The sequence below is a fragment of the Chelonia mydas genome, chromosome 11 (assembly GCF_015237465.2).
Source record: "Chelonia mydas isolate rCheMyd1 chromosome 11, rCheMyd1.pri.v2, whole genome shotgun sequence".
Lineage (NCBI taxonomy): Eukaryota > Metazoa > Chordata > Testudines > Cheloniidae > Chelonia > Chelonia mydas.
In genome coordinates this window covers 5,202,191-5,228,064 of record NC_051251.2, presented here as the reverse complement: position 1 = coordinate 5,228,064, position 25,874 = coordinate 5,202,191, and the positions used below count along the sequence as shown (strand labels likewise).

General features: G+C 46.4%; 1 protein-coding gene across 15 annotated transcripts in view; it reads right to left on the bottom strand.

Moving 5' to 3' along the window:
• Positions 1-17,101, bottom strand: part of BIN1 (bridging integrator 1) — a 154,686-nt gene extending 137,585 nt beyond the window's left edge. For 2 of the 15 annotated variants that reach the window (XM_043525062.1, XM_043525058.1), the window contains exon 1: positions 16,777-17,051. In XM_043525062.1, the coding sequence (XP_043380997.1) occupies positions 16,777-16,857 (81 nt within the window). In that variant the 5' untranslated portion in view covers positions 16,858-17,051. Of the gene's footprint in view, positions 1-16,776 lie in introns of all 15 variants that reach the window. The other 13 variants (XM_043525059.1, XM_037912521.2, XM_043525061.1 and 10 more) reach the window with 9 other exon arrangements.
• Between the last annotated feature and the right edge of the window lie 8,773 nt (positions 17,102-25,874).

Here is a 25,874-nt window from a genome sequence, read left to right as displayed (position 1 = left end):
AGGATGGCCACCCCAAATTGGTGGTATATTCTATTAGTAGATTTCACCAAAACCAGTAACAAGTGTGCACTCCTGGATCACTACATTAGTTTTACCATGGAGCCATGGACAGTCCTCCTTAGGCTCTCCAGCCCCTACTTAGCTACCCAGACAGACCAGACTTTATGAAGAAAGGTTATTAAAAGCAAAATCACCCCATATTAGGTTTCTCCAATCCCAAAGGGCTAGTCACCTACCCCAGGTCAAGGTATACTTCAGCTCTCAAAAATAATGCTGAAGCCAATTTCTTTAGTAAACTAAACTAAAGGTTTATTAGCTAAGAAAAAGTTAGAGAGGTTAAAGCAGGTGAATACATTACATGTGAATTAGAAGTTTGTAATACACAATGCTAGTAGAGATGTAACATTTGCTAGTTTTCTATATGCTCCTCTGGGTTGCCCAAAAATATTTTGTCCTTTTGTTCAGAATTCCCATCAGTATTCACCACTCCAGAAGGGGGGGCGGGGGGGTGGTCAGGGGCCTTTATTACCCCTTTTTATATCTTGATCCTTTTTACTGGAAAAAGTCCTTGCTGTGTCATGAGGTCAGGCAGTGCCATGGTCCTTCATATGAATTGCAAATTCTTGCTTGCTTTTCTGGGAATGTGCGGTTTGAGGGGTCTCCAGGGCTGACAAGCAGTGGTCATTGTTTATAGTCCCTCTGTTATTCCTGAAGAGCTAACCTGTTGGCATTTCTCAGACTCACAGCATGTTTGAGTCACAAACGTATGCAAAACCTCGTAATTCCATACATAATGTTGATACACACATTTTAACAGGACAGTAATATTCAGCATATTATAACTTTTCCAATGATACCTTACAAGGCACACCTTCTACAAGCTTTATCATAATTTTGTAAAAATGATTACCATAATTGTGTAGACTATCACAACTTCCCCTTTAGAGAGTATCACAGCCCTAATTCAGCTTTGTCTTTTCTTATTGTTCCATCAGCATTGAAGAGGGTCATAAGCATAAGTCCTACTGGTGATTAAGAACAGTTGCCACTGAAACATGTCTGCATCTTGCTAAGGACAGGGATCTGCAGAAAGCAATTTCTGGACTGACCACTACTGGGACTGTCCCTCCCTTGGCAGACTTACATTTGGTCTTCTTGGCCATGTCAGCAAATGTTTTGATGCCAGATTTCTTGACTGGGCTGAAGAAGCTTCATGTCCCATCACAACCAAATGCACCTCAAACCTCTTCATTTCTTCCTCACCAACATCTGCTATTTTCAGTAGTGAAACTTGTTTATCTGATGAAGTCCACAGATACGCTGATAAGCACCTCTGGATCTGATTCAGGGTCAAATGGGTTTGTCATATTGTTGATGACATGGTTGGTAAGAGCTGTAACATGCTCTTCATAGACTTTGTTTTTACTACTTATTAGGTCACTTCTTTCTCTCATAGCTTTTGCATATTCATAATACAAAGCTGTGTATTGTCATCTTTGACACTAATACTGACCTGTCCATAAACATCACTGAATTAAAAAGCTAGTTTCTAGAATATTTCAAAGACTAGTACTGCATGCAAAGGCAGTTACAAGTTAAAACTCTCTACCAGAGAAATTAAATGCTACATTGTATGTAGCAAAGCTTACAAATGGAGACGGATTACATTAGGAATGCATGTACATTTACATCTATCCACTATGCAGTACAAGCTGTGGGCATGCAATCTACTGCTACTGGTCCACAACCTTCAGTGTGAGACTGATTGGGTCAACAAATTTCAACTGAAAAATATAGAAAACTACTATAGTCACCTGTGAGATACTTTGACAATTAAGAATGTGCAACGTGAAACCATTCCACATTGATATATTGCAAAATGTTGATTTGCCATTTTTGCAACATAGAATCTCAGGGTTGGAAGGGGCCTCAGGAGGTCACCTAGTCCAACCCCCTGCTCAAAGCAGGACCAACACCAACTAAATGATAACATGCTAAACAGCTTCATTTCTGGGGAAAAAAATCCTTGTCCATCCAAAACCAATACAAATCTTTTAATACACTGTCATTTGGTAGCTCTGACCTATAATCACCACGTTAAAGTGCTGAAATTAACTTAAACCGTAAGAACTGTAGATATACCCCTATTGCAGTGTTTCTGGAACTGTGCAAAAACACTCATTTTGGGTCCCATTGTTTCAGGTTGCCTACAGGCTTACTTCACCGCTTGACAGCTCCATATCACACCTTATCTAAACAGTCATAAAATGAGCTTTCAAATGATATAAGTGGGTACATTAAACTCCAAAACTACAGCCCTTTTTGAAGAATTGCCACAGGCCTATCATCCAAATCCCCCCTAAAAATGCCCACCTTCTGCAATGTCCAGTTTACAATAAACTAGTAAAATGATCAGTCAAAAAACCTAAACTAATCCATACCTTTGGATAGTCCAGCGCAGTGGTTCTCAACCAGGGATACGTGCAGAGGTCTTCCAGTGGGTACATCAACTCAAGATATTTACCCAGTTTTACCAGTGCAAACTAAAATGCCATACAGACAATTAGTTGTTTATACTGCTCTATATATTAGACACTGAAATGAAAGTACAATATTTATATTCCAATTGATTTTATAAATTATATGGTAAAAATGAGACAGCAATTTTTCAGTAATAGCGTGCAGGGACACTTGTCTTTTTATGTCTGACTTTGTAAGCAAGTAGTTTTCAAGTGAGGTGTAACTTGGGGGTGCGCAAGACATATCAGATTCCTGAAAGGGGTACAGTCGTCTGGAAAGGATGAGAGCCACTAGTCCAGCGGGCTCTGTATTCTGTAGGTCTGTCCTTTGGAGTGCAAGTGCTTTGGAACAGAGAATATTTTATTTATTAAATGATGATACAGCATGGAACATACTGTCGTATTTGACGCAGGATGAATTGCAAATTTTACAATGGCTGATGCCTCTCAAAAAAGTTTCAGCCAACGCTGAAGTATTTCAGTACTGGACTAGTGGTCATGGAAAGTGAACGGGAGCATTGCAGTCCTGTCTAATTCTATTTCACCCTGGAATGTGAGCAACTATTCACTGAAAAATGTTTACTCTGTCTCTGCTCAGCTCTAGTTACTATGCTGATAAAATAACTTCCTTGGAAGGGGTAGCTATTGGGCAATTCCAACCAAAAAGCCCATCAACTTTGGGGAAAAACACCCCACATGCTTGACAGAGAACTGCATAGTTAATGAATCATTCCAAACCAGGTAACTATTTTCTTAGGCCTAAAATGGCAGACATCTTGCAGACAGTCCGGCACACTAGGTTTTATTCATTACCAGGGCATTAACAAACCGGTAACACTAACCAAGTTTCTTTAGTCATGGATTTGTCACTCCTAAATAATGTTTTGCTCTGAAATAGTCAAATATTTAGCGCTCTCTTCACCCTGCCCTGCAGCCTATTTTAAAGGAACATCTGCTGTCTAGACTTCTCCCTCTTTCTAAATTGAGGGGCAAAAAAGCCAGCAATGGCTGAACTTAGTAGTGGTTCTTACAAACAGCACTATGCTGCCATGAGGGACAATTAATGAAAAAGCTTTTCAACTGCAGGGCGCATCTCTGGAGGAAGAGTTCTCCTGAACATGTTCGATATATTTCAGTTCATACCGAGTAGAGTTCTGCAGGACTTCTGCTTACACTACACAGAGAGAGCGTGGGAAGGCACTATCAGTCTTGTTTTCCAATCCATCAACTATTCCATCTACAGGTTCCCTGTATGCCTGGTTTCTCTGGCCAGGCTTGGGCCATGCATACACATATTCCCAAGGCAAAAGAGGCTGCGTTGCACTCTAATTTCCAAGGCCTCCTCAGCAGATAGGGTAAGCTTTTTATCATCTTATTAATTTGTGAGAAAGTTTACACAAACAGGCTGAAGGAACCCTAAAGTACCTTTTTTTTAAAAAAAAAAAAAAAAAAACCTTGGGCTTTCTGTGATCTTATATCAGTTAAAAAAAAATCTGTGGCCAGTTTTCAGTTTAGCCATTTAATTTGCTTGCATATTTAGCAGGATTGTGCATACACATTTAGTAACTGGACAGGCAAATGAAGTAGACGCACCTCCAAAGTTACCTAGTTTGCATGGGTGAGCACACTAACTGTGCATGCAAGCCAACCCTAACCTGTGTGTCTTAATCCCCACCAACCCTGCACAGTTATTTCTATTTGCTTTGCACTACTATAGTTTTCGTTTCTTTCACGGCTGAAACCCTCTCACAGTAGCAACCAGTTTGTAAAGATCCAAGAGGTTCAAATAATTTGCAAATGTATTTGAAATTCCGAGTGCTGACCTGAACCATCTGAGGTCCCTACCTCACCAAAATGTACCCACTGCAAAAATCCCATGTCAGATCTGTTGTCCCTACCGCCCTCAAAACTAGGCTTTTCTGCAAAGGCCTCTGCTTATGTCTCAGCTGTTTATTTAAATGTGATGCAACCTGCAGTGTCAAATGAGCTAAACTTGCATGTTAAATGAGTGACTTTCACAAAGTTTTTTTTAAATAAATAAAAGCTACATTTCAGTTTCTCTTAACTCAGCAGTTGCTGACACCAGATTATTATACTTTCACTTCACTTTCTCTTGTGGAACACAGACTGTTTAAAACAAGGAGTCCTTGTGGCACTAACAAATTTATTTGGGCATAAGCTTTTGTGGGCTAAAACCCACTTCATCAGATGCATGAGTGAAAAATACAGTAAGCAGTATATATATATTACAGCACATGAAAAGATGGGAGTTGCCTTACCAAGTAGTGGGGAGGAGGGGGCAGTGCTAATGAGGCCAATCCAATTTAGGTGGAAGTTAGCACTAACCCCTGCGCGCACACACACACACGGTAAGGCAACTCCCATCTTTTCATGTGCTGTACACACACACACACACACACACACCCACCTTACTGTATTTTTCACTCCATGCATCTGATGAAGTGGGTTTTAGCCCACGAAAGCTTATGCCCAAATAAATTTGTTAGTTTACGGTGCCACAAGGACTCCTCGTTGTTTTTGCTGATACAGACTAACATGGCTACCACTCTGAAACTTAGATTGTTTGTTAATGAACTTCAGCGAGGCAAATAAACTAGCTATTGAGCAGAAGGTTAAAAGGCAGGCTGTCCATTCCAAGTTGCCATCAATTTCCTCTATGCTGCTGACATTAGGAGACCAAGCTCTTTTTGTGGGCGGTTTCTGAAGCCACCACAGCAGATATTTAATTCTTGTTCTCGTGTTGCATAAATAGAAAAGGCACATTGTACAAGGGTGGATAATGCAGAGCCCGCTGGCCAAATGCAGCTCAGAATAATACAACTTTATCTTTAAAAAAGACAGTGCTCAGAATACATGTCCCAGTGTCACTGATATAAATAGGGAGGTCCGAACGCTAGGATCATCCGCTGCATCTCCCTGAAGAAGAGGGTGGCTGCAATCTGTTCTGTTAATGCAAATCAAGTGCAGCCTTCGGGGTCCTGGTAAATTGCCAGTGCAACTGACTGGGGCAAGGTTTGATCATGGGGGCTCTGCATGGTCCGGCAGCCCACGTGGAGCTGTGAAGGTTGCACTGTGTGATGGAACTAGGATGGGTCCCATAACATGACAAAAATCAAATACCTATCAATTAAGCCCTCATCTTCCCTTCAAATAAACTATATATTTTAATGTAGAAGCTTCAAGCAGTATTGCCAATCTCTGATCAAAAATCATGACTCAGATCCTGGGAGGGAAAAAAAAATCACGAGATTGGCCCCACAAATCGTAGGATTTAAAAATCAACATGCTCTTCATCTGTCATTTGACTTTTTAATTCCCCTCTAATCTCCTGGAAACGTGTGTTTGATAATTTCAGGTGGAAAAGTAAACCTCTAATGCAGACACACAACTCTCTCAGGTCTAGGAAAGGTGCTTCCAGCATCACAGCAAAATGCAAGGTGGAACAGCTTGTTTAGCGTATGTAGTTAGCACATATTGTAAAGGGACCACTCAAGGGAGATTTCAGAGTAGCAGCCGTGTTAGTCTGTATTCGCAAAAAGAAAAGGAGGACTTGTGGCACCTTAGAGACTAACAAATTTATTTGAGCATAAGCTTTCATGAGCTACAGCATCCGATGAAGTGAGCTGTAGCTCACGAAAGCTTATGCTCAAATAAATTTGTTAGTCTCTAAGGTGCCACAAGTCCTCCTTTGCTTTATTCAAGGGAGAGTGGCCTGTTAACACCTCTGCAGTCATAGGACAAAAAAAGGGGGTTAGTGGGTTACAGCCATAAATCCAAGTGTGTGCGTTCAGTCCATGATTTTCAGGGTCTAACAGAGTTATGAATTTAAGCTCCCAGGCTCATCTTCTGAAAGTGTTGTGCGGGTTTCCTTTGAGAGGAGGATGGAGAGGGGAGATATAGGAGTATTCACTTTGTGAAAAGCGTTCACTCACAGGTGACAGACGAGGGTGTTTTTGTCTTGCATCATTTTCCTGTGCAAGTTGATTCAAGAGCACAGTGACTGTCTGGTTTCACTCACATTGTTGCTATTGGGGCAGTTAGGGCATAGGATGGGGTGAGCCCACTTGTTGTCATAGGCAGGGGTAGGATCCATGGATCTTTAAAGGTGTGTGTTGGGAGGCACCGATCATTGTAGCAGTGAACTGAAGATGTGCCTGCAGGTTTTGCATCTGTTATCCTGGCAGAGTCTGGTGTCACTTTGAGTTGGTGTGTTCTGGTCTGTGGGGAGCTTACTTCTGATGATGAGCATGGAGAGGTTGGGGGTTGCTTGAAGACCAGAAATGGGAGTTCAGGAACAATTTCTTTTGGGGGGGGGGCCCCATGAAGTATGGGTTGTAGTTTGATGATACCGCATATGGGTTCCAGTTGGGTGGGGGAGGTTGCAAGAGGAGTTTATTTCTGTATTGAAGCAGGTTCTCACTTGATTTATGGCTTATTACAACAACCTGTAAACCACTGTCCCTCCCCCCCCCACTTTGTCCTAGGACTATGGATATGTTAATGGGCCATTCTACCTTGAATAGTCCCTTTACAATATGTGCCAGATACTTATACTAAAGTATCTGTTCCACCTTGTATTTAGCTGTAACACCAGGAGTACCTTTTCCAGACCCGAAGAGCAGCCCTGGATGGCTCAATAGCTTGTCTCTCTCACCAACAGAAGTTGGTCCAATAAAAGACCTCCCCCTTGTCTCTCTAATATCCTGGGACCGACATGGCTACAACTACACTGAATACAACCTTTAATGCACGCACGCCTCACCCTGGCTGCTGAGATGGAGAGTCGGTGTACACTGAAGGTACACAAACCTAGTTAGGAGAATTGGAAGGGAGAGGTCACAAAATGGTTAAGACTTTGTTTTATCTGAGCTACTCTTAAGCAGTGAGAAACTAATTTCAATATCATTGTAATGCTTCTGTGAACGGTATCTCCTTTTTAGGATGGATGTCCCCTCAAAAGTATCCCTTCAAAAATGGAAAGAAGGCAACTATGCTGGTAGGGAAAAGAGGGCGAACTTCTGTTAAGTTCTTGCACACAGAAGTACTCAGTGGAGAGCTCCATAGTGTGATAAAGATAAAATATGATGGAAAAACCTAATTCATACTTATTTAGAAATATACCATACAAGGCCTATAAAATGGAGCTGAAAAATGAACAATGAACATCCTGGAAACACAAGGCACTCTCAAAGTAGCAAATTTTCCAGTTATTTTTCAATAATGATCTATATGAGCTGCGAAGACCTTCACATGCAAGAATCTTTGCAATGTCAGCCAGCTTTTGGAGCCTTTTATATTTATTACTAATTATATTTATAATCCCTAAATATCATTTTTAAATAATCCATTCAGTCACATTCAAAGTATCTCAAACCATTTTAAATCTTTCTTCTCTGCATAATTTTGCTCACTACATAAATATATACATTGTTCAGTAATTACAATAAATTATTTTGTTGTTTTTTTTAAACCTTCATAATTGTCCGAATAGCTTAAAATGATTCTTATTTTAATTATTCTTCCTTCCCGCAGCCTCTCCCCTTCCCTGAGCTCAGCAGCACCCCAGTCCCATCAGTCCCCAGCTTCACCTCTACTTCTCCTAAGGTTCTTCCCTTACCCCCTCACACCCCTGAGACCTCAGAGGCTCCAGCAGGACTCCGTCTCCCACTTTCCCAGCCTAGAGGGTGTTAGCTCCTGGAGCAATTCTTTCCCTCCCCCCAGGCCAGGTGCTGCAGAGGGTAGGGGAAAGGAGCAAATGCATGCACCTTCCTGTCTATTTCTCACATGGGGAAGAAGGGGAGAGTGAAGCCAGGCCAAGGGGAAGAGACTCTGCCGGCTTCCCGCAAGGCTGAACTTAACAAGAGGCCTGGAGCTTCTCACGTCACCACCAGACAGGCTCCACAATTGTTCCAAAACCCTGCCCCTTGTGATGAAAATCGGCCAAGTTGGTGACACTGTCTATGGCACCATACAGCTCTAAACAGAGCAACCACAGGCTCTTGTTGTAACCTCTCAGGGGAAGAGGAGGAGGGCAGTGGGAAGAAAAGGAGGCCAGCATCTACACTACAGAGTTAGGTTTCAGAGTAACAGCCGTGTTAGTCTGTATTCGTAAAAAGAAAAGGAGTACTTGTGGCACCTTAGAGACTAACCAGTTTATTTGAGCATGAGCTTTCGTGAGCTACAGCTCACTTCATCGGATGCATAGCTATAGCTGTAGCTCACGAAAGCTCATGCTCAAATAAACTGGTTAGTCTCTAAGGTGCCACAAGTACTACAGAGTTAGGTCAACGTAAACAGCTATGCGTCAACCTAACTCGGTTAGTGTGTACACTACAACTTTGCTCCCACCTAGGGAACTCGCCCATTACACCCACTTAATAACTCCACCTCCACGAGAGTCAATATTTATGTAGTTAGGTCGACACAGCATCAGTGTAGACACTGCATTGCTTACATCAACTGTTGCGGGCTTTCAGAAGCTGTCCCTCTATGCCCCACACTGACAGTTCAATCGGTGCACGCGCTCCTGCAGAGGACCCAGACCCCTGACACAAGAAGCAAAGTGTAGACGTGCACAGCTGATGTCGTTACTGCGGCAGCTGCATGCCTACTTAAGTTAGGTCGACTTAATTTAGTAGCGTGGCCATGCCCTTAGGATGCAATCTGGCAAGGTGCTGAGCACCTCAGATTGTAAATGCTTCAGGGCAGTGACTTGCCTTCTTTTCTGGTAAAGTGCCAGGCAAGTTTATGACCCTGTAACAATAATTAAATGACGTGGTTTTACTCTAGGGCAATGATTAGCAGCGAAGAAAGGCTGAAGGGCCAAAAGCTGTTCAATTAACCTCCCAGGAAGAGTAACTTTTCCAGGGGGCTATTGTAAATCTCCCTTGAAGTCTTATCAAAATTCCTCTTACAACTACCTCAGTAAACAATGCAAAGCCCTGACCTCCCAAGAATAATTTTAGAGAGGGCTTACTGCAATAATCAAATTAAAATCACAGGTGAAGAGAGGGAGAGAGCTGAATCAGAAAGCATTCCAGAGCTTTGTGTTTCCCAAATAAATTAACTACAATGTGGTCAGTTTGCAGCTGTCCTTAATTATGGCTTTTAGAGTCATGTTGTCACTTCCAGGATTATGTCTAGGAAAGGCGGGTGAAGGCGGCCCTTTACCAGTGTTACTAAAGAGACCACGACCCACAAAGCAAGCCTTGTATAAGCTGCTGGCAAGTTCTCCAGAAAAAGACAGTTCCTGACAGGATCAGCACAGGTACAGTGCTTCTGTCCCCCACTGCATCGCCACTTCTGCACGCCTCCTGCCTGACGTTACACAGAGCATTTGACACTTTGCCCAGGAATGAGGTCAAACAGTAGCACTAGATCAAGGCTTTGAAAGGCCATGAGGAACCTGAGGTGCAGCAAAAACGAATTCCACCATCTTGAACAGACCAGGCAGGCATATTTTTTCAGTCATTTACTCCCTGCAACGGTAGGGCCAAGGCAACACACACGGCACTAGCCCCTTTTCTACTTTTCCAATACAAGTCTATAAGACCTCCAAAGACGTCCTCAGAGCTAGGACCTGGCTAGCTCCAAGGCTGTCTCCGGACAGCTGCAGTCCACAGCTGGAGAAGACCAACTTAAGACTCTGGGGACCACAGAGGCAAAATCCTTGCGCCAACTAAAGTCAGCAGCAAACCTCCCATGGACTTCAATAAGGCCAGAATTTCACTCAGGGGGTTCTTAGCTGTTGGACCCCACCTCTGGGCTTCTTTACATAAGGGAATGGGACTGAGACCAGGTCTGATCAACATGCAAGGCCTGCCTTTCTGCTACATCCTTCTCTTGGCTCCTGTTCAGAGGAGAGCTAAGGAAAAAGAGAAAGAAAGGAACAGAGTCGGATCAGTGAAGAGACCGCTCCCTTCTGAACTGTGTTGTACTAACACCATTCTTGTGACAGACAATTTATTCGAGAAAGGGATTGAGAGGCAGAGCAAGAACAGTTTTCTTCTACCCCTTCCTTCCCAGCCACCTTCCACCCCAGGGTCCTTTGTTGTGTCTCACCATTAACCATTTGCTTAAAGGATTTACAATCCTAAAGGAGTATATAAAGCGTTATGCTCACCAATAATAAACTGATAACACTTTGCACTGAGAGAACACCCTTCTGAGGCTATCAAAGCCCCTTTACAAAGATGGCTGTGTCATCCTCCCCAGAGTACACGTGAGGAAGAGAGTTGAAGTAAAGTGCCCAGGGTAACATAGCAAGTCAGTGGCAGCTGGGAAAGTTAGAACCTGGGCGTCCTGACTTCCAGAACTGTGATCTAAAAATCACACTGGGGAGGCCTACCATAACATAAACCATCATTGAAACACAGCTTGATCTAGAAGGAATCCCCCCTGCTTTTAGGTTGCTTAGATTAGGAATAAAGATAGGTAGGCGACGATGGATTTGTTTGTTAGCATTCACATTAACTAGCATGATTATACCTTATTGATGTCATAGAAGAATGTACCCCCCCCGCCCACCGCCCCCAAAGGTCTGGAAGGTTGAACTAGATGCAGAGGTCTTTTAATGTAATATTTACTACACCGAGAAAAGAGACCACCACTCGTCTCTAAATATCAACAGAACAACAAATAAAAACATGACAAACACACCCCAACACACACACAATCCAAGCCTGGAGCAATAGGCATAAACTAGTTTATTATTTCTACCTCACATTTTTGCAGAAATCCTTTGCCCCAAACCTGACAGTTTTCGATTCCTTGCATCTACCACACATTTCTCTCCTCGCCTTGCTGGCTTGCCTCCAGACACCTTAAATCCTGAGCAGCTCTCGACACAGCTATCATCATTCCACTCCTGTTCTCTAGCCAGCCAATAGGAGAGGTTAGTAATGACTAAACAGGTTTGTCTCTGTGACATGCCCAGTTATGGCCAGCTGAGCAAGAAGAAGTCAGTCCATCAGTTTGTGGCATTAATCAACCCTCCACCTGGAATTTTACAGAGGAATTTCTAGGACACCAAGATTCATTCCAATCAGCCAAATTCATTTTTATTTAAATGTTGAGTGAAAATTTCTGCTCATGTAGATAGACTGAAAGGCCTAGAAACAGCAAATCCCTGGAACAGAGCTAGGATGACTTAATTCAGGGTATAAGATTGGTATCAGTAAAGCACTGGGAAAAGCAACCATGTGGAATAGGGAACAGAGATATTTACAATCTAAATAAGAAACTAGATTATTATAGGCTAAAAAAGAAAGAAAAGCATAGATTGTGGCGCACTTATTACATGCCATAAAAAGTGCAAACAAACATCAACACTAGGCCCATGATGACCTCGGACGTGAACATCTGTAATGTTTTTGTGGCACCAACCTCTTCCCCCTCCCTCCCTCCCCCCCCCCCCATTTAGAGAGTGAGTTTAGAACCGAATATTTAACGTCTCAGAAGCTGAAGATACACCAGTTATCTACAGGATAGACAACTGCAATGAACCTGTTCCACCAACACGCCTCATCCCCGACTAAACTAAATGATTACGGGTGTCTACCCAGCTGCTGGTGGGAGGCAAGATTCCCAGTTCAGGTCGCTATATAGAGAGATTGGATAGAAAGATATTAGCTCTGCTCAAGCTAGCACACTAAAAATAGCAGCAGTTTAAGGTAGTCACCCAAATAAACCCCCCCGCATGAGGATGTATTCAGGAGGTCAGCCTGAGCTGTATCCAGACCACTATTTTTAGCACCCTAGCTCAGAAAGTGCTAGCACATCTATATCTACTGTAGGCGAGAATCACTCTCCCAGCTGCTGTGCAGACATATTGCAAGAGGCGATTTCTTGCCCAAGTCCCATTAATCACTAGCTTCTCTGTTAAGGCTGCCAAAAAGGGTGTAAGTACCATTTATGACGGTTGTTTTTGTGGTGTGGACACCTGTAACCGGTCTGAGACACCACAATCATTCTTTACATGGATCACTGAATAACCACCAGATGGTAACAATTTTTACTCACGGCAACTCTAGGCTGAACATGAATGAACAAGATTTTGTATCCAATTACCCAACCGCTTTGCCACATATTTCTGCCGGACGTAAGAAAGTATCTTCTGGAAATAAACCGAGAGCTTTGGTGAAAAGCGGACAAACACCATATCTGAAGGCACGTCTTACATCCTTTACACAGAGATCTCAGAAGCGGAAAGAGAATGTCTCCAGTCTTCCATTGTGAATTTAGTACTGAATAAGACATCATTCTTCATTCAATACAAGGCTCAAATTCATCACCAGGGACATTGCTGAGATCAGACTCCCAGCACTCAAGCTGGAAATCAATGGAGGAGGAGGGATTCTCATTCTAAATATAAAACCTAAAAAGCATACATAACAGGGACACTAAGTGTGATTAAGCACTAAAATACACCAGCCTTAAAAGCATAAGCGCCTGCTTTGTCCTTTGCCAGGGGGTGCTCAACCCCCACTCAACCCCGGGCCCCATCCCCACTCCATCCATTCCCCCAAGCTCCCACCCTGCCTTTCTCTGCCCCCTCCTCCCAGTGTGCTCCATCCCCGCTCCTCCCCCTCCCAGCTCCTCCTGCACATGGTGAAACAGCTGATCACATTAGCCAGGAGGCACTGGGAGGGAGGGGGAGGAGTTGATCAGCTGGGGCACCCACAGAGTTGGTGCCTATGCTTAAAAGGCAGTGAAAATTCCCTGGAGCATCTATCACAGTTTAAGGCAACTGCATCTGTATTCCCACTTTGAAATCCCCATTTCCAGCAAGGGCACCCACTTATAGGCTTCTAGCTCCGCAGCCATCACCTCTCGTGGGGGGAGACCCATCCCTCTTTCCCTTCAGACCAGGGTTTTTCCAGGCTGCACAATTCCCAGCCTAAACTGTGATATTCCCAGCAAGCCAGATGGCCTAAACAGCCAGCAGCTGCATATAGCCTCTGGCGAGAAGGCAGTAAACAGCCTAACAGCCCACAGTGATAAGTTACCCACACAGCCCTTTTTAAGCAAGCACATTTATTATTAAGGTGAAAGCATTACAGAGAAAACAGATTAAAAAAAATAAAAACCTACATACTTGCTAACAAGCTTACCAGAGATCACCCTCAGCTCCAACAGGGGCTCTGGTAAGTGATCATTCCTTCAAACCCCTCCTAGGGTTCTTTCTTGTGGTCACAATTTTATATCAGCTTTCACTAAGAATACACACAATCATGGATAGTTAATTCTTTCCTCTATACAGCATTGGCTTTGATCTTGGCCTCAAGTAGCAGGTGAACAGCAGACAATGGTTCTCTTCTCAGGGCATAGCTTCAAAAGGCTGGGTCTTTGCATAACCAGAGGAAGGATTTTCCATTCACCTCCTCTCCAGGAAACCAACTCAACTTTGTCCCAAAAGTTCATTCTTGCCTGGCAAATAGTCCTCTGAAGCTCATAACACTTCCCAGGGTTCACACGGGTCACATCTCCCCCTTAGCAAAGTTACATATGATCCCACAATGATGTATACATTTTGCATTTTTAATACAGTGGGATCCAAAGCTATTTTAACTTTATTTAATAAGGTTTTTTTAAAGGAAATTGCTATATCTTTCAGAGCATCCTTTTGGGATAACCTTTTCATACCGTTTTTTAAAATAGGTTTGGGTGCTGAGCACCCACCCAGCTTATCTTCAACACTTTTGCTTAATGCAACTATTCCTGTCTGGCTTTAAATATACACAACTCTTCTCTCAGACCATAGAGTGGCATTACATTCTTCCCATCAAGCAGCGATTTATATGTATCAGTTATTTAAAGGAAATAAAGTCTTGCAAATGCCAAGGTGATGGCGTAACGCTCACTGCATTTGTCTCCCTACATTACCATGTTGTGTAGGATTGATGGTAATCCTGTAACTATTGCGATATGCCTACCTCTCACTTTGCTAGTATCAAAATTAGTGGGATAACTCCTCTATGCAAGCCATTCCCCAGGAGAAGAGGGTGAGGTCTCCCACGCCACGTGAGAGACACTCTCCATTGAATCAGTTCATCGAGGCCAAGCAGAGGATGAACCAAGCCCTGCAATTCTTTTTTCGTTGTTTACAACCAAAGAGTTGTCCTCCTTCCCTTGTTCAGTGTGTAGGAGCAGGCGTTTTCATTGCTGCTCCCTGTGCGGTCACTGTTCGGTTGCTTTTTAAAGCAGCCAGACAACACTATGGGCCCCATTCCAGCTTCATTAAATAAGTGCAATTCAGTGAGAGCTGTCAGGGAGGGCAGAGGTGGGGGGGCCTCTGATTTCCTTTCCCCATTCTGATCTGGTAGCATTTTACATTCACTTTGCTTTGTGTAATCAGGCCTTCCATCTAGAGCTAATCATTGCTAAAGGTAACTCCTGGAGAATAGAAACGGTCATGGCAGAAGCATTCTCCCAAAGATGCACCGCTCCTCACTGAGTCAATGTCATCTTTCTGTAACAGCAATCACTGAAAACCAAGATGAGCGTGCCTGAGATGAAAAACAGCTGATCAGTGTCCCTGCATAAAACGTCCGATAATCCCTGCACAGACTAGGCATCTGGCGTCCAGAGCAGGATCCCAGAGAGATGAACATGAAAACTATCCACTGCATAGTCCCCAAACCTTTCCCTGACATCGGGAAAGAGACCCTAATTCATCCTCCCCAGCAACAGCTTGATGTTAGCAGAGGAAGGCATACATAGCATAGTGACAGACTCCAGAATCTGAGAATCAAAGAGGGGAAAGCTAGGAAATCTTGCTCTAGGTTTTAGACGAGAGTGAGACAGGGAGGTAGGTAGTTTCAAACTCCTTCAATCCCCCACCCTTAGGTGCCAAGCTTAGCACCCCCCAGCTAGCGAAGCATAAAGATCTGTTCGGATTGCCATGCAGTGCTTTCTAAAGATTAGGAGAGCTTTTCTGTGCTATCTACAGCCAACAAAGAGTTTCAGAGGGAACAGGCCACATCCTTCCCCCCCCACCACACACACACACCCCCACCCACCCCCCAGCTGATCCCCACTAGAGCACACAAGCTGGTTGGAAACCTCACTGCAAAATTTCACATTCTCCCCTAGCAAACGCTTGAGACAGCCGCAGTGACCCCAAATGCAGCAACCCCCTTGAAAGCCAGTTTTAAATTTTTGATTTCCTCCATGGGGCATCTCCTCCAGTGATAAACCCGGGGGGGGGGCAAACCTGGGTCCAGAACAGGACGGGGGCCTGGCAGCCAAGAGCAGAGCTGCTCTCTGACAGATCTGGACGGCTAGCTTTTCAGAGAGCCCCGTTGTACTGCAGTGCCCGGGAGAGGGTTTCACGCTACTGGGCCCATGTTATGAGCCTGGTCCTGTAACGCTTCCCATGCCAGTATCCATGGGGCTGCCCAGAGAACAGCCAGGGCAGGGTGGGGGAGGCTGCCATGCCTTTGAAAGGCTGCGTTCAACCCAAGCACTTGAATTTATGGGAGAGGCGGGTGGGGAGAGCTTTGCAACCTCACTGGATTTAATCCACACCTAGGGAACCTCTCTCACCCCCCCCCCCACGTCACTCCCTCCCTGTCTGCAGGGTCTCACGCTGGGACCCCCCTGGTGCCATACACCCCGCAGCAATCCACTGGGGAACTCCCTCGGGGGGAGCCCCCCTGCGGTGCCCTGCCGGGGAATCCCCCTCCGTGCAGCGCAGGGGAGCAAGGGCAGAACAGCGCGGGGGGGGGGGGGTCATCTGCAGCCAGGCGGGAGGGGCGGAAAGCTGCCCCGGGGGGGTGGAGAAATGCACGGGTCTGATCCGCATGGGAAAGGAAAGCGCGTCCAGCCTGCACTGGGCTTGAGCGCCTGCCTGCAGCGCTGCTCCCTGGCTTCAGCTGTTTGTGACCCCCCCCCCAACACACACCCCACAAAACACACACACACACACACACACACCCCACCCCTCTCCCACTGGCCGTCAATCAGCGCACCCCCGATCTCTCAGAGCCCCTCTGAGCCACCGCAGCTGCGGCACCAAGAGGCTACTCCGGGCTGGCTACCACTAGCCCCCCCCGGGCTACTGAGCGGTCAGTGCCTTTGGGAGTGGAGGGGGGAGGAAAACTGGGGGGGGGGAGACTGCAGCACACACACCCCTCCCCCTTGCACTGACACGTCCCCAGTCAAACCAGCTCGCCCAGCACTCGAGGATCAGCTCGCCCAGAGCCCCCCCCCGGCCCGGGGGCTTGCCTCGATTTACCTTCTCCTGGGCGCGGGTGAGCTTCTTCTGCATGTTGCTGGCGATTTTCCCCGCCGTGACTCCCTTGCCCATCTCAGCCATCTTGCCTTTGCCTTTTCACCCGCGCGGCTGCACGAATCCGAGCAGGGGAAGCCCGGGGCGAGACAATGGCCATCGCCTGCCCCGAGAGCCGGGCGCCAGGAGACGGCCTTTTAAAGGCACACGGCCCCAAAGGCGAGGCCGCTTCTTAAAGGGACCGCTCCCGCAGGCCCCTGCTAGGGGAAACCTCTGCTCAGCCCTATCAGCCCTCCTTTGACTTTGCAAGCCATTCCCCCCCACACCCACACACACACCCTTCAGATCAGCCCTGCTCCCACGCTGTAGCTCTGGGAGCATGTTTATGCCCTTGGGTTTTTAGTCCCTATTGAAATGTATTTAGGCAAAGCACAACAAACCCAAAAGCCATGCAGAACTTCAGGGGGACAGACCTCCGATTCTCCCCCTTCTAAAGCCGGGCTCGCTACAACGTGAGCCAAAAGGTAATCTCAGCTAGGCCCAGATCTTCAAAGGTATTCAGGGGCCTAACTCCTCTGGGCCTTAGTTTGTAGCAGTGCGGGGCCTCTGACACATATTTGAATGGTTCTGATCCTCTCCAGTAGATTGTCTCAAAACAGCTGTATTAGAATTGGAAATGGTACAGAGAAGGGCAACAAAAATGACGGCGGGGGATGGAGCAGCTTCCATGTGAGGAGAGATTTAAAAGACCAGGACTGTTCAGCTTGAGAAAGAGACAACTAGGGGGAGGATATGACAGAGGTCTATAAAGTCATGACTGGTGTGGAGAACATGAATAAGGAAGTGTTATTTACGCCTTCTCATAACCCAAGAACCAGGGGTCACCCCATGAAATTAATAGGCAGTAGGTTTAACACAAACCTTAGGAAGTACTTCTTCACACAAAGCGCAGTCAACCTGTGGAACTCATCGCCAGGGGATGTTGTGAAGGCCAAAACTATAACTGGGTTAAAAAAAGAATTAGATAAGTTACTGGTGGATGGGTCCATCAATGGCTATGAGCCAATATGGTCAGGGATGCAAGCCCATGCTCCAGGGGTCCCAAAGCCTTTGACTGCGGGAAGCTGGGACTGGACAACAGGGGATGGATCACTCCATAATTGCCCTGTTCTGTTCATTCCCTTTGATGCCCCTGACATTGGCCACTGTCAGAAGACAGGATACTTGCTAGATGGACCATTGGTCTGACCCATTCTGGCCGTTCTTATGTTCTAGGGCAACAGTCACATCTGCACATCTGCCATTTCATCCCAGTATTATCAATACTGCTGCTTATTTATTTTACTGCAGTGCTGCCGTGGGCCAGGACCCCGCTGAGCTAGGTGCTGTATAAACACAGAACAAAAGGGCAGCCCTTGCCCCCAGAAGCTTACAATCTAAGTGTAAGACAAGAGACAGCGGATGGATATGGACAGACAGAGGGTTGGTCAGCATGATGGGCAGCCGTCTCAGCGCACCAACTGCCCAACCGTTGTTAAATTTAGCACCCATAAGAATGCTAGATACATAGCAGAAAACATAGAGAAGACAGGTAGGAGCCTATTCCAAAAAGCTTACAGTCTAATTGATAGACAGGACCGACAAGAGACCCAGCACAGGGAAAGGGAGAGGCAAGGAAGGATATGGATCACAGAAATAGGCTAACGTGTTTAGTCCATTTAGAAACACATACATACACCTTGGTGGTTCAGACACGGCACGTGAACAATTAATTGGCTGTGTTTTTAATTGAGGAGGAAGCACACTCACCTTTGTAGACAGAGCTGCAGTCTCAGGGCTTGTCTATGGAACACCGACAGACCCAGGTCGTCAGCGGGCAGGATCGAACCTGGGACCTCTGGAGTTAAATGCATGAGCCTCTACTGCAGGAGCTAAGAACCACATGGTTCTTAGTTAAGGATGTAGAGCAGACTCATTAATCTCTCTCTAAGTCAGGGGTGGCCAACCTGCGACTCCAGGGCTGGAGCTACAGGCACCAACTTTCCAATGTGCCGGGGGGAGCTCGCTGCTCAACCCCGGCTCTGCCACAGGCCCTGCCCCCACTCCACCCCTTCCCGTGCCCTCCCCTGAGCCTGCTATGCCCTCCCTCCTCCCCCTCCCTCCCAGAGCCTCCTGCACGCCACGAAACAGCTGATTGGGAGGTGAGGGGGGCGGGGAGGCGCTGATCGGCGGGGCTGCCGGTGGGCGGGAGGCGCTGGGAGCGGGGCGCTGATAGGGGCTGCTGACGTATCACTGTGGCTCTTTGGCAATGTCCATTGGCAAATTCTGGCTCCTTCTCAGGCTCAGGTTGGCCACCCCTGCACTAAGTGGTCTCGGTGCCGCAAGATAGGACAGAACACCACACCCAGGAGGTGTGTGGGGTGTTACCTCTACACTTACAGCTGTAGCACTTAGCGTGGATGCTACTTACGCCGACAGGAGAGGTTCTCCTCTTGGCGTAGGTACTCCACCTCCCCGAGAGGCAGTGGCTATGTCAACAGGAGAAGCCATCCCGTCGACGTGGGGCTATCTACACCAGGGGTTCGGTCAGGATAACTCCGTCGCTCAGGGAAGGGGAAGTCTGAACCTGACACGAAGTGCAACAGGGAGTCAGTGAAGTGGCTCGGCGAGCCGTGTGATGTGGGCAAACCAAAGGATGTGAAGGCAGGCTGGAGTGAGAAGAGGTTAATACCTGAGGCAGTAGAAGACCAGATCACTGGCAAGGGATAGAGCAATCGGGAGGGAGCACTCTGGAGTGGTAAAGGAAGAAGGCAGGGTTTGGTCACAGCCTGGATATAGGGAGAGAATGAGAGGGCAGAGGCAAAGAGGACCCCAAGGTTGCGTTCTTGGGCTTGAGGGAGGATGTGGGTGTTATCCACAGCAATGAAGACTGAGAATGTGGAGGGGGGGACCACAAGGGATGAGAGGAAAGATCAGGACTCTCCTCTCATCACACCACACCATAATACCGGTGTGACTCCATTGATGTCAGTGGGGTTACCCAGAGATAAGCAAGAGGAGGAGCAGGTTTAAGCCATGTTGGCTAATAAAGTTTTGTCATTGTAAAATGAACTGCAATTTTGTCTGTATGTGTCCTGCATATCTGCATAACAATATTTATGGAAAAAGAAAAGGAGGACTTGTGGCACCTTAGAGACTAACCAATTTATTTGAGCATAAGCTTTCGTGAGCTTCATGCATCTGATGAAGTGAGCTGTAGCTCACGAAAGCTCATGTTCAAATAAATTGGTTAGTCTCTAAGGTGCCACAAGTACTCCTTTTTTTTTTTTGCGAATACAGACTAACACGGCTGTTACTCTGAAACCTGTCAATATTTATGGAATAATACAGTAGGGCTGCTGTCACCTACGGTCCCTTATGAAAACAAGATGTGCATCCCATAGCCTACACCAGTGAGCCAACATTTTACAATAAATAAATGAGAAATATTCTTTACAGCGGCCTGCTGAGGGCTGCATTCACCTTAATTTCAGTTGGGGTGTGATTTATGGTTGAAGGTTTTATGCTGAAAAATAGAACAACGAAACCCTCATTCTTAGACATTGTCAAGGATACAACTTTGCAGACTTCTCTCAGCTGGCATGGCAATTTGTCATTCTTATTAATTTTCAAAGGCTAATTGCAACTAACTGCTATTGTTGATTTTTAATATTTATAAATAATGCATCCTGCTGCTTTTCAATTTATTGCTTGCCACCTGCAATTAGATAGTGACACCCATAGAAAACTGTATTTCACTGAACCAAAAGTCAAATTTTGCAAAGCGAACTGAAAGTTTGAAAAGAGCTGTGATTAAACACGTACACTGGGTGAAAGTCTACCTGGTACCAAAGGGCTCTTCAATCTAGTGAAGAAAAAGATGAAGAACCAATGGCTGGAAGTTAAATCCAGGCAAATTCAAATGAAAAATAAGGCACAATTTTTTTTTCCGATGAGGGCGACTAACCATCAGAAAAAATGACCAAGGGAAGTAGTGGATTCTTCCACTTTTGGACTAGATACCTTCTGGAACAGATACGTTAGTCAAACACAAGTTACTGGGTTCAATAGAGAGGCAATTGGATACAATTCTCTGGCCTGTGTGATGCAGCAGGTCAGACGAGATGATCTCGTGGCCCCTTAAAAAGCTATGAAGTTTAACACAGTATATCTCAGACCTTTTATCATTTTCTTCTTCCGTTTCTTCTTTTAGTATAAATTACCTGGTTACTGGTAGCTAATTGGCTAACCTAGGCTATGGGTCTATGGTACCAGCCTTTCAGTCTGTGGTCAACCAGTCTGTGGTAACTGAAATGATGGCGACAGCCAAAATCATTCCCCGGGGGCCACATGCAATGTCTGTAGAAAGCTGAAGAGGAGCTTGTTCCTGGCTGTGTTCAACTTCAAAATTCCCTAGAGCAGAAGTCTAAAGATTCTATTTGAAAGGACGGATTGTTGTCATATTGGACTCCAGCCCCTCAGACCCAGGCCCTTATGATGGTAGGTGGGTACGGTGGAGGTGGAAGGCCTTCTTTCATCCTCATATCACAGTTTTTAATCTAAAACAGCGCCACTGTCATTGGGGGTTGGGAAGATGGAAATATTCTATGCGATACCAGCCTTTCTGTCTGGAGTGCCGCACAAGGAGTGCTGCACTTCAGGCCAGCTAAAATGCCTGGTGATGGGGGTTGAGTGCAGTGGGTACGGGTCATAGTTTGCAGGGCTGGGTGGTGAAGCTACAGGTGTTGGAGGCAGCTGGTGGCGATAAGAAACTGGATGTTGGGGGAAATGGGTTGGCAGTGACATGGGAGCACAAAGGAAAGAGTTTTGGGACAAGGGCTGCAGGGGCGGGGCGGGCACGGATCTGCTCCGTCTGATCTTTGGCCTTGGTATTCATGATGATCACTGCTATTATTATCAGAAAGATCGCTAGTGCACTAACTTTGTAGGGCACTTCACAGAGATTAGAAAGACGTGGGCCTGAAGAATTCCTGCTCACCAAAGAACAAAGTGATAACAGGCTCAGGAGGTGGGTAATAAAGGTAGTAATGTAAACCAGCTCTATCAAGTTAATCAGTCCTGCAGTAAAACAAACAGTCCTAGCCTGCCATCCCTCCACCCACAAAAGTCCTCTGCTCAAAATGCGCTTCCACCAGGACACATATAAATCCTAGAGCTTACCTCATACAATTGTTCATTTTAAAAAAACCACACACATAAAATAAAAACAAGCAATTAACAAGACACATACCAAACTCCTCCACTCAATCTCTTGCTCTTTGTTGTATTCCACCTCCCATTCTTTGTCTAGATGCTGCCTGTTTGGGGTTCAGTCCTGAAAGCACTATGGAGCATGTTCCAATGGGACTACTCACAGCAGTAAGCATTACACTTAGTAGTAAGTGTCTGCAGGACTGGATCTTTAATTGTAAACTCCTTGGGACAGGACATGTGTTCCATTATTTGGTTATAAAGTGACTAGCACACATTTGGTGCTATATAAATAATAATGAATAATGTGTCTGGCATGCGAACCCTGCAGAATCTTTTTAAAAGATAGTTTAAGTCAGGGATCTCAAACTCAAATCACCACGAGGGCCACATGAGGACTAGTACATTGGCCCGAGGGCCGCATCACTGACACCTTTTCATACAAAGATACAAAAGCCCACCCCCACTCCCACTCCACCCCTTCCATGAGGCCCCACCCCTGCCCCACCTCTTCCCACCCCTTCCCTGCCCCCATTCCAACCCCTTCCCCGAAGTCCCTGCCCCAACTCTGCCCCCTTTCTGCCCCTATTCCAACCCCTTCCTCAAATCCCCGCCCCGGCCCCGCCTCTTCTCCGCCTCCTCCCCTGAGCGAGCCGTGTCCCCACTCCTCCCCCCTCCCTCCTGAAAAGTCCTAAGCGCCACCAAACAGCTGTTTGGCGGTGGGAAGCACTGGGAGGTAGGCGGAGGAGCAGGGACAAGGCACGCTTGGGGGGCGGAGGCAGGGGGGAGGGGGTGAGGGGAACTTGGCTGCCAGTGGAGTCGGTGCCTGTGGCGGGCTGCAGGAAATAACTCCGAGGGGCAGCAGTGTTTGAGACCCCTGGTTTAAGTCCTGGATGGTAAGTGCAGGAGAACTAACTTTTGCTGAGGTGCTTGGGTCATTCCTCCCCCAGAAGCAGAGAGGCCAGGTGTGTGAGGAAATATCTTTTATTGAACCAGCTTCTGTTGGTGAGAGAGAGAAGCATCTGAGCTTGTGCAGAGCTCTTCCGCAGGTCTGAGAAATGCACTCTGAGAATCACAGTTAAACACAAGGTGGAACAGACAGTTTAGCATAAGTAATTAACTCATTTTCAAGGTGAAGTGGCCTGTTAACACCTCTCCGGTCATTGGGGAGGAGAGGAGAAAAAAAATCTGGAGGGGCCAGCAAAGCTACAGCACCGCTGCATACGCCCAGAAGTAGTCACTTGAAAGAATGTGGCAAATCTCGGGCAGTCTTCTCTTCTGTACTTTGGAGCACCTGGTTCTTAATTTCACCCTTTAAAACAGTCCATCTTTGCTTCTATAGATTTGTACATCTTATGGCCAGAAGGGACCATGAGACCATCTAGTCTGACCTCCTACATAATACAGGCCAGAGAATTTTACCAGTTACTCCTGCATTGAGCCCACTACCTTGTGTTTGACTAAAACGAGACTTACAGAAAGACCGGCCGTTTTCTCCACGAGATGGAGAATCTACCGCTTCCCTTAGTAGGTTGTTCCTTGGGGTTAAATATTAGTGCCTCGTTTCTCATTTGAATGGGTCTGGCTTTGACTTCTACCCACTGGGTCTTGTTCTGCCTTTCTCTGCTAGATTAAAGAGCCCTTTAGGACCCAATATTTCCTCCGGGTGGAGGAGCCTTATACACAGTAATAAATCCTCTTTTTGATAAGCTAAACCGAATGGCTCCAGTCTCTCACTATACAGCATTTTTTTTCCAGCCCTCGGGTCATTTTTGTGGCTCTTCCCTGCATCATCTCCAAGTTTTTGACAGAATTTGGGCTTAACGTGACTTACCTTTTCTTCACTCATCCTGTTACTCCTCGCTACATCTTCCTTGAGCCATAAAAAAACAATTCCTCTCCTGCATTGGTATTTATACCCTTAACTAGATGGTTTTCATATCCTCCCTTGGCACCGGAACCTGTAAAGACTCGATACCATGCATATTGCTTACAGTAGGTGGTGCCCCATTGACTTCCAGGAGTAAGCGCTATTGTCAGTAGGGTTGGCAGGAACACGCTCTTCGGGCTCGATCCTGCTCCCAGTGGGTATGTCTACACTGCAGCTGGGAGTGAGCCTCACAGCCCTGGTAATCTGGACTCGTGCTAGCTTAGCTCAAGCTAACACACCAAAAATAGCAGTGTGGACATTGCAGCTCCAGCTTAGATTTGGGCTAGCCACCCGAGCTCAGACCAGGGGAGCTGGGTGAGTTTGAGAGCCTGAGCTGCCTCCCAAGCCACCATGTCCACAGTAAAGACAACGAGGAGTCCTGGTGGCACTTTAGAGACTTAGGCCTTGTCTACACTACCAAGTTTTGTCACCCAAAACTACCTTTTGGCGACAAAACAGCAAGAGTGTTTTGCACTACACTACAATGGGATTTTTGTCGTGAAAAAAGCCCAGCTTTGGCAACCAAAAACTTTCACCCCTACGAGAGACTTTTGTCTTTTCCCCTCCCTTTGTTGTCGACAAAGAGCCAGTGTAGACACCGCTGATTGCTTTGTTGACAAAACTGGCTTCTGCCAATATCCCACAATGCTTGCCCTGTGTTTTGACCTCTGCTGCCCTGCAGGCATAGAATATCAGGGTTGGAAGGGACCTCAGGAGGTCATCTCGTCCAACGCCCTGCTCAAAGCAGGACCAATCCCCAATTTTTGCTGCAGATCCCTAAATGGCCCCCTCAAGGATTGAGCTCACAACCCTGGGTTTAGCAGGCCAATGCTCAAACCCCTGAGCTATGCCTCTCCCCTTCACCTTTCAAAGCTCCAGGAAGTATCTGTGTGCTGCTCCCTTTGGGGAATGAACAACGAGCAAATCATTGGAAAGCTCCTGTTCTGCCCGGCGCTAGGACAGGGGGAGGGGGACAGGCTGCTGGGCTGCTCTGCCATTCCTCAGAGCAGGTGAGCTCACGGAGCTGCTCACGATGCTGCTCTCGGCAGCTGAGGGGGCTGTGGGAGCACTCGGAGAGAATCCCAAGAGTCGCAGCGATCCGCTCTTCCTTCCCACAGCACTGCACTGTGGGATACCTACCCACAGTGTATGGCTCACGCTGTCAATGATGGTGTCCCCAGTGTGGACAGGATCTGTCGACAGAGGGAGCAAGTGTGAACCCCCCTTTGGCGATGTTTGTTTTGTCGACCTTTGGGTGTCGACATAAGTTTTGTCAACAAAACTTGGTCGTGTGGACAAGCCCTAACACATTGATTTGGGCATAAGCTTTCGTGGGCTATACCCCACTTCATCAGATGCACGGAGTGGAAAATACAGTAGGCAGGTATATGCCCAAATAAAAGTGTATGCCCAGATAAATGTGTTTGTCTCTAAGGTGCCACAAGGGCTCCTCGTTGGTTTGGCTGATACAGACTAGCACGGCAGCCTCTCTGAAACCGTGGGCCACGGTGCCATTTTCAGCGAGTTAGCACAAGTCTGTCTACCCAGGCTGGGAGGCTTGCGCCCAGCTGCAGCAGAGACATATCCAGCCAGGTCAATGGTAAAACTCCCATTGATTTCAAAGGAGCAGGATCAAACCCTGAGTCACCATTTAGCCAGCCTCTGCATAGCTAGTTCTTTTACTACAGAAGGGGTGCGGACTGGAGGACTGAACATAGAGCAGAGAGTCTGAGCTGCGATCCCGGCCCCGGTGAGTCAATGGCAAAACTCCTGTTGATGTCAGTGGGGCAGATTTTCATCCCTGAATTTTAACGCCGGCTCAATTATTGACTAGCTGTTGGGCCTCAGATAAATCCCTTCACCTCAGCGTCTCTGTCTGCAAACTGGGGATAATAATGCTATTAACCTGCCTCCTAGGGATGTC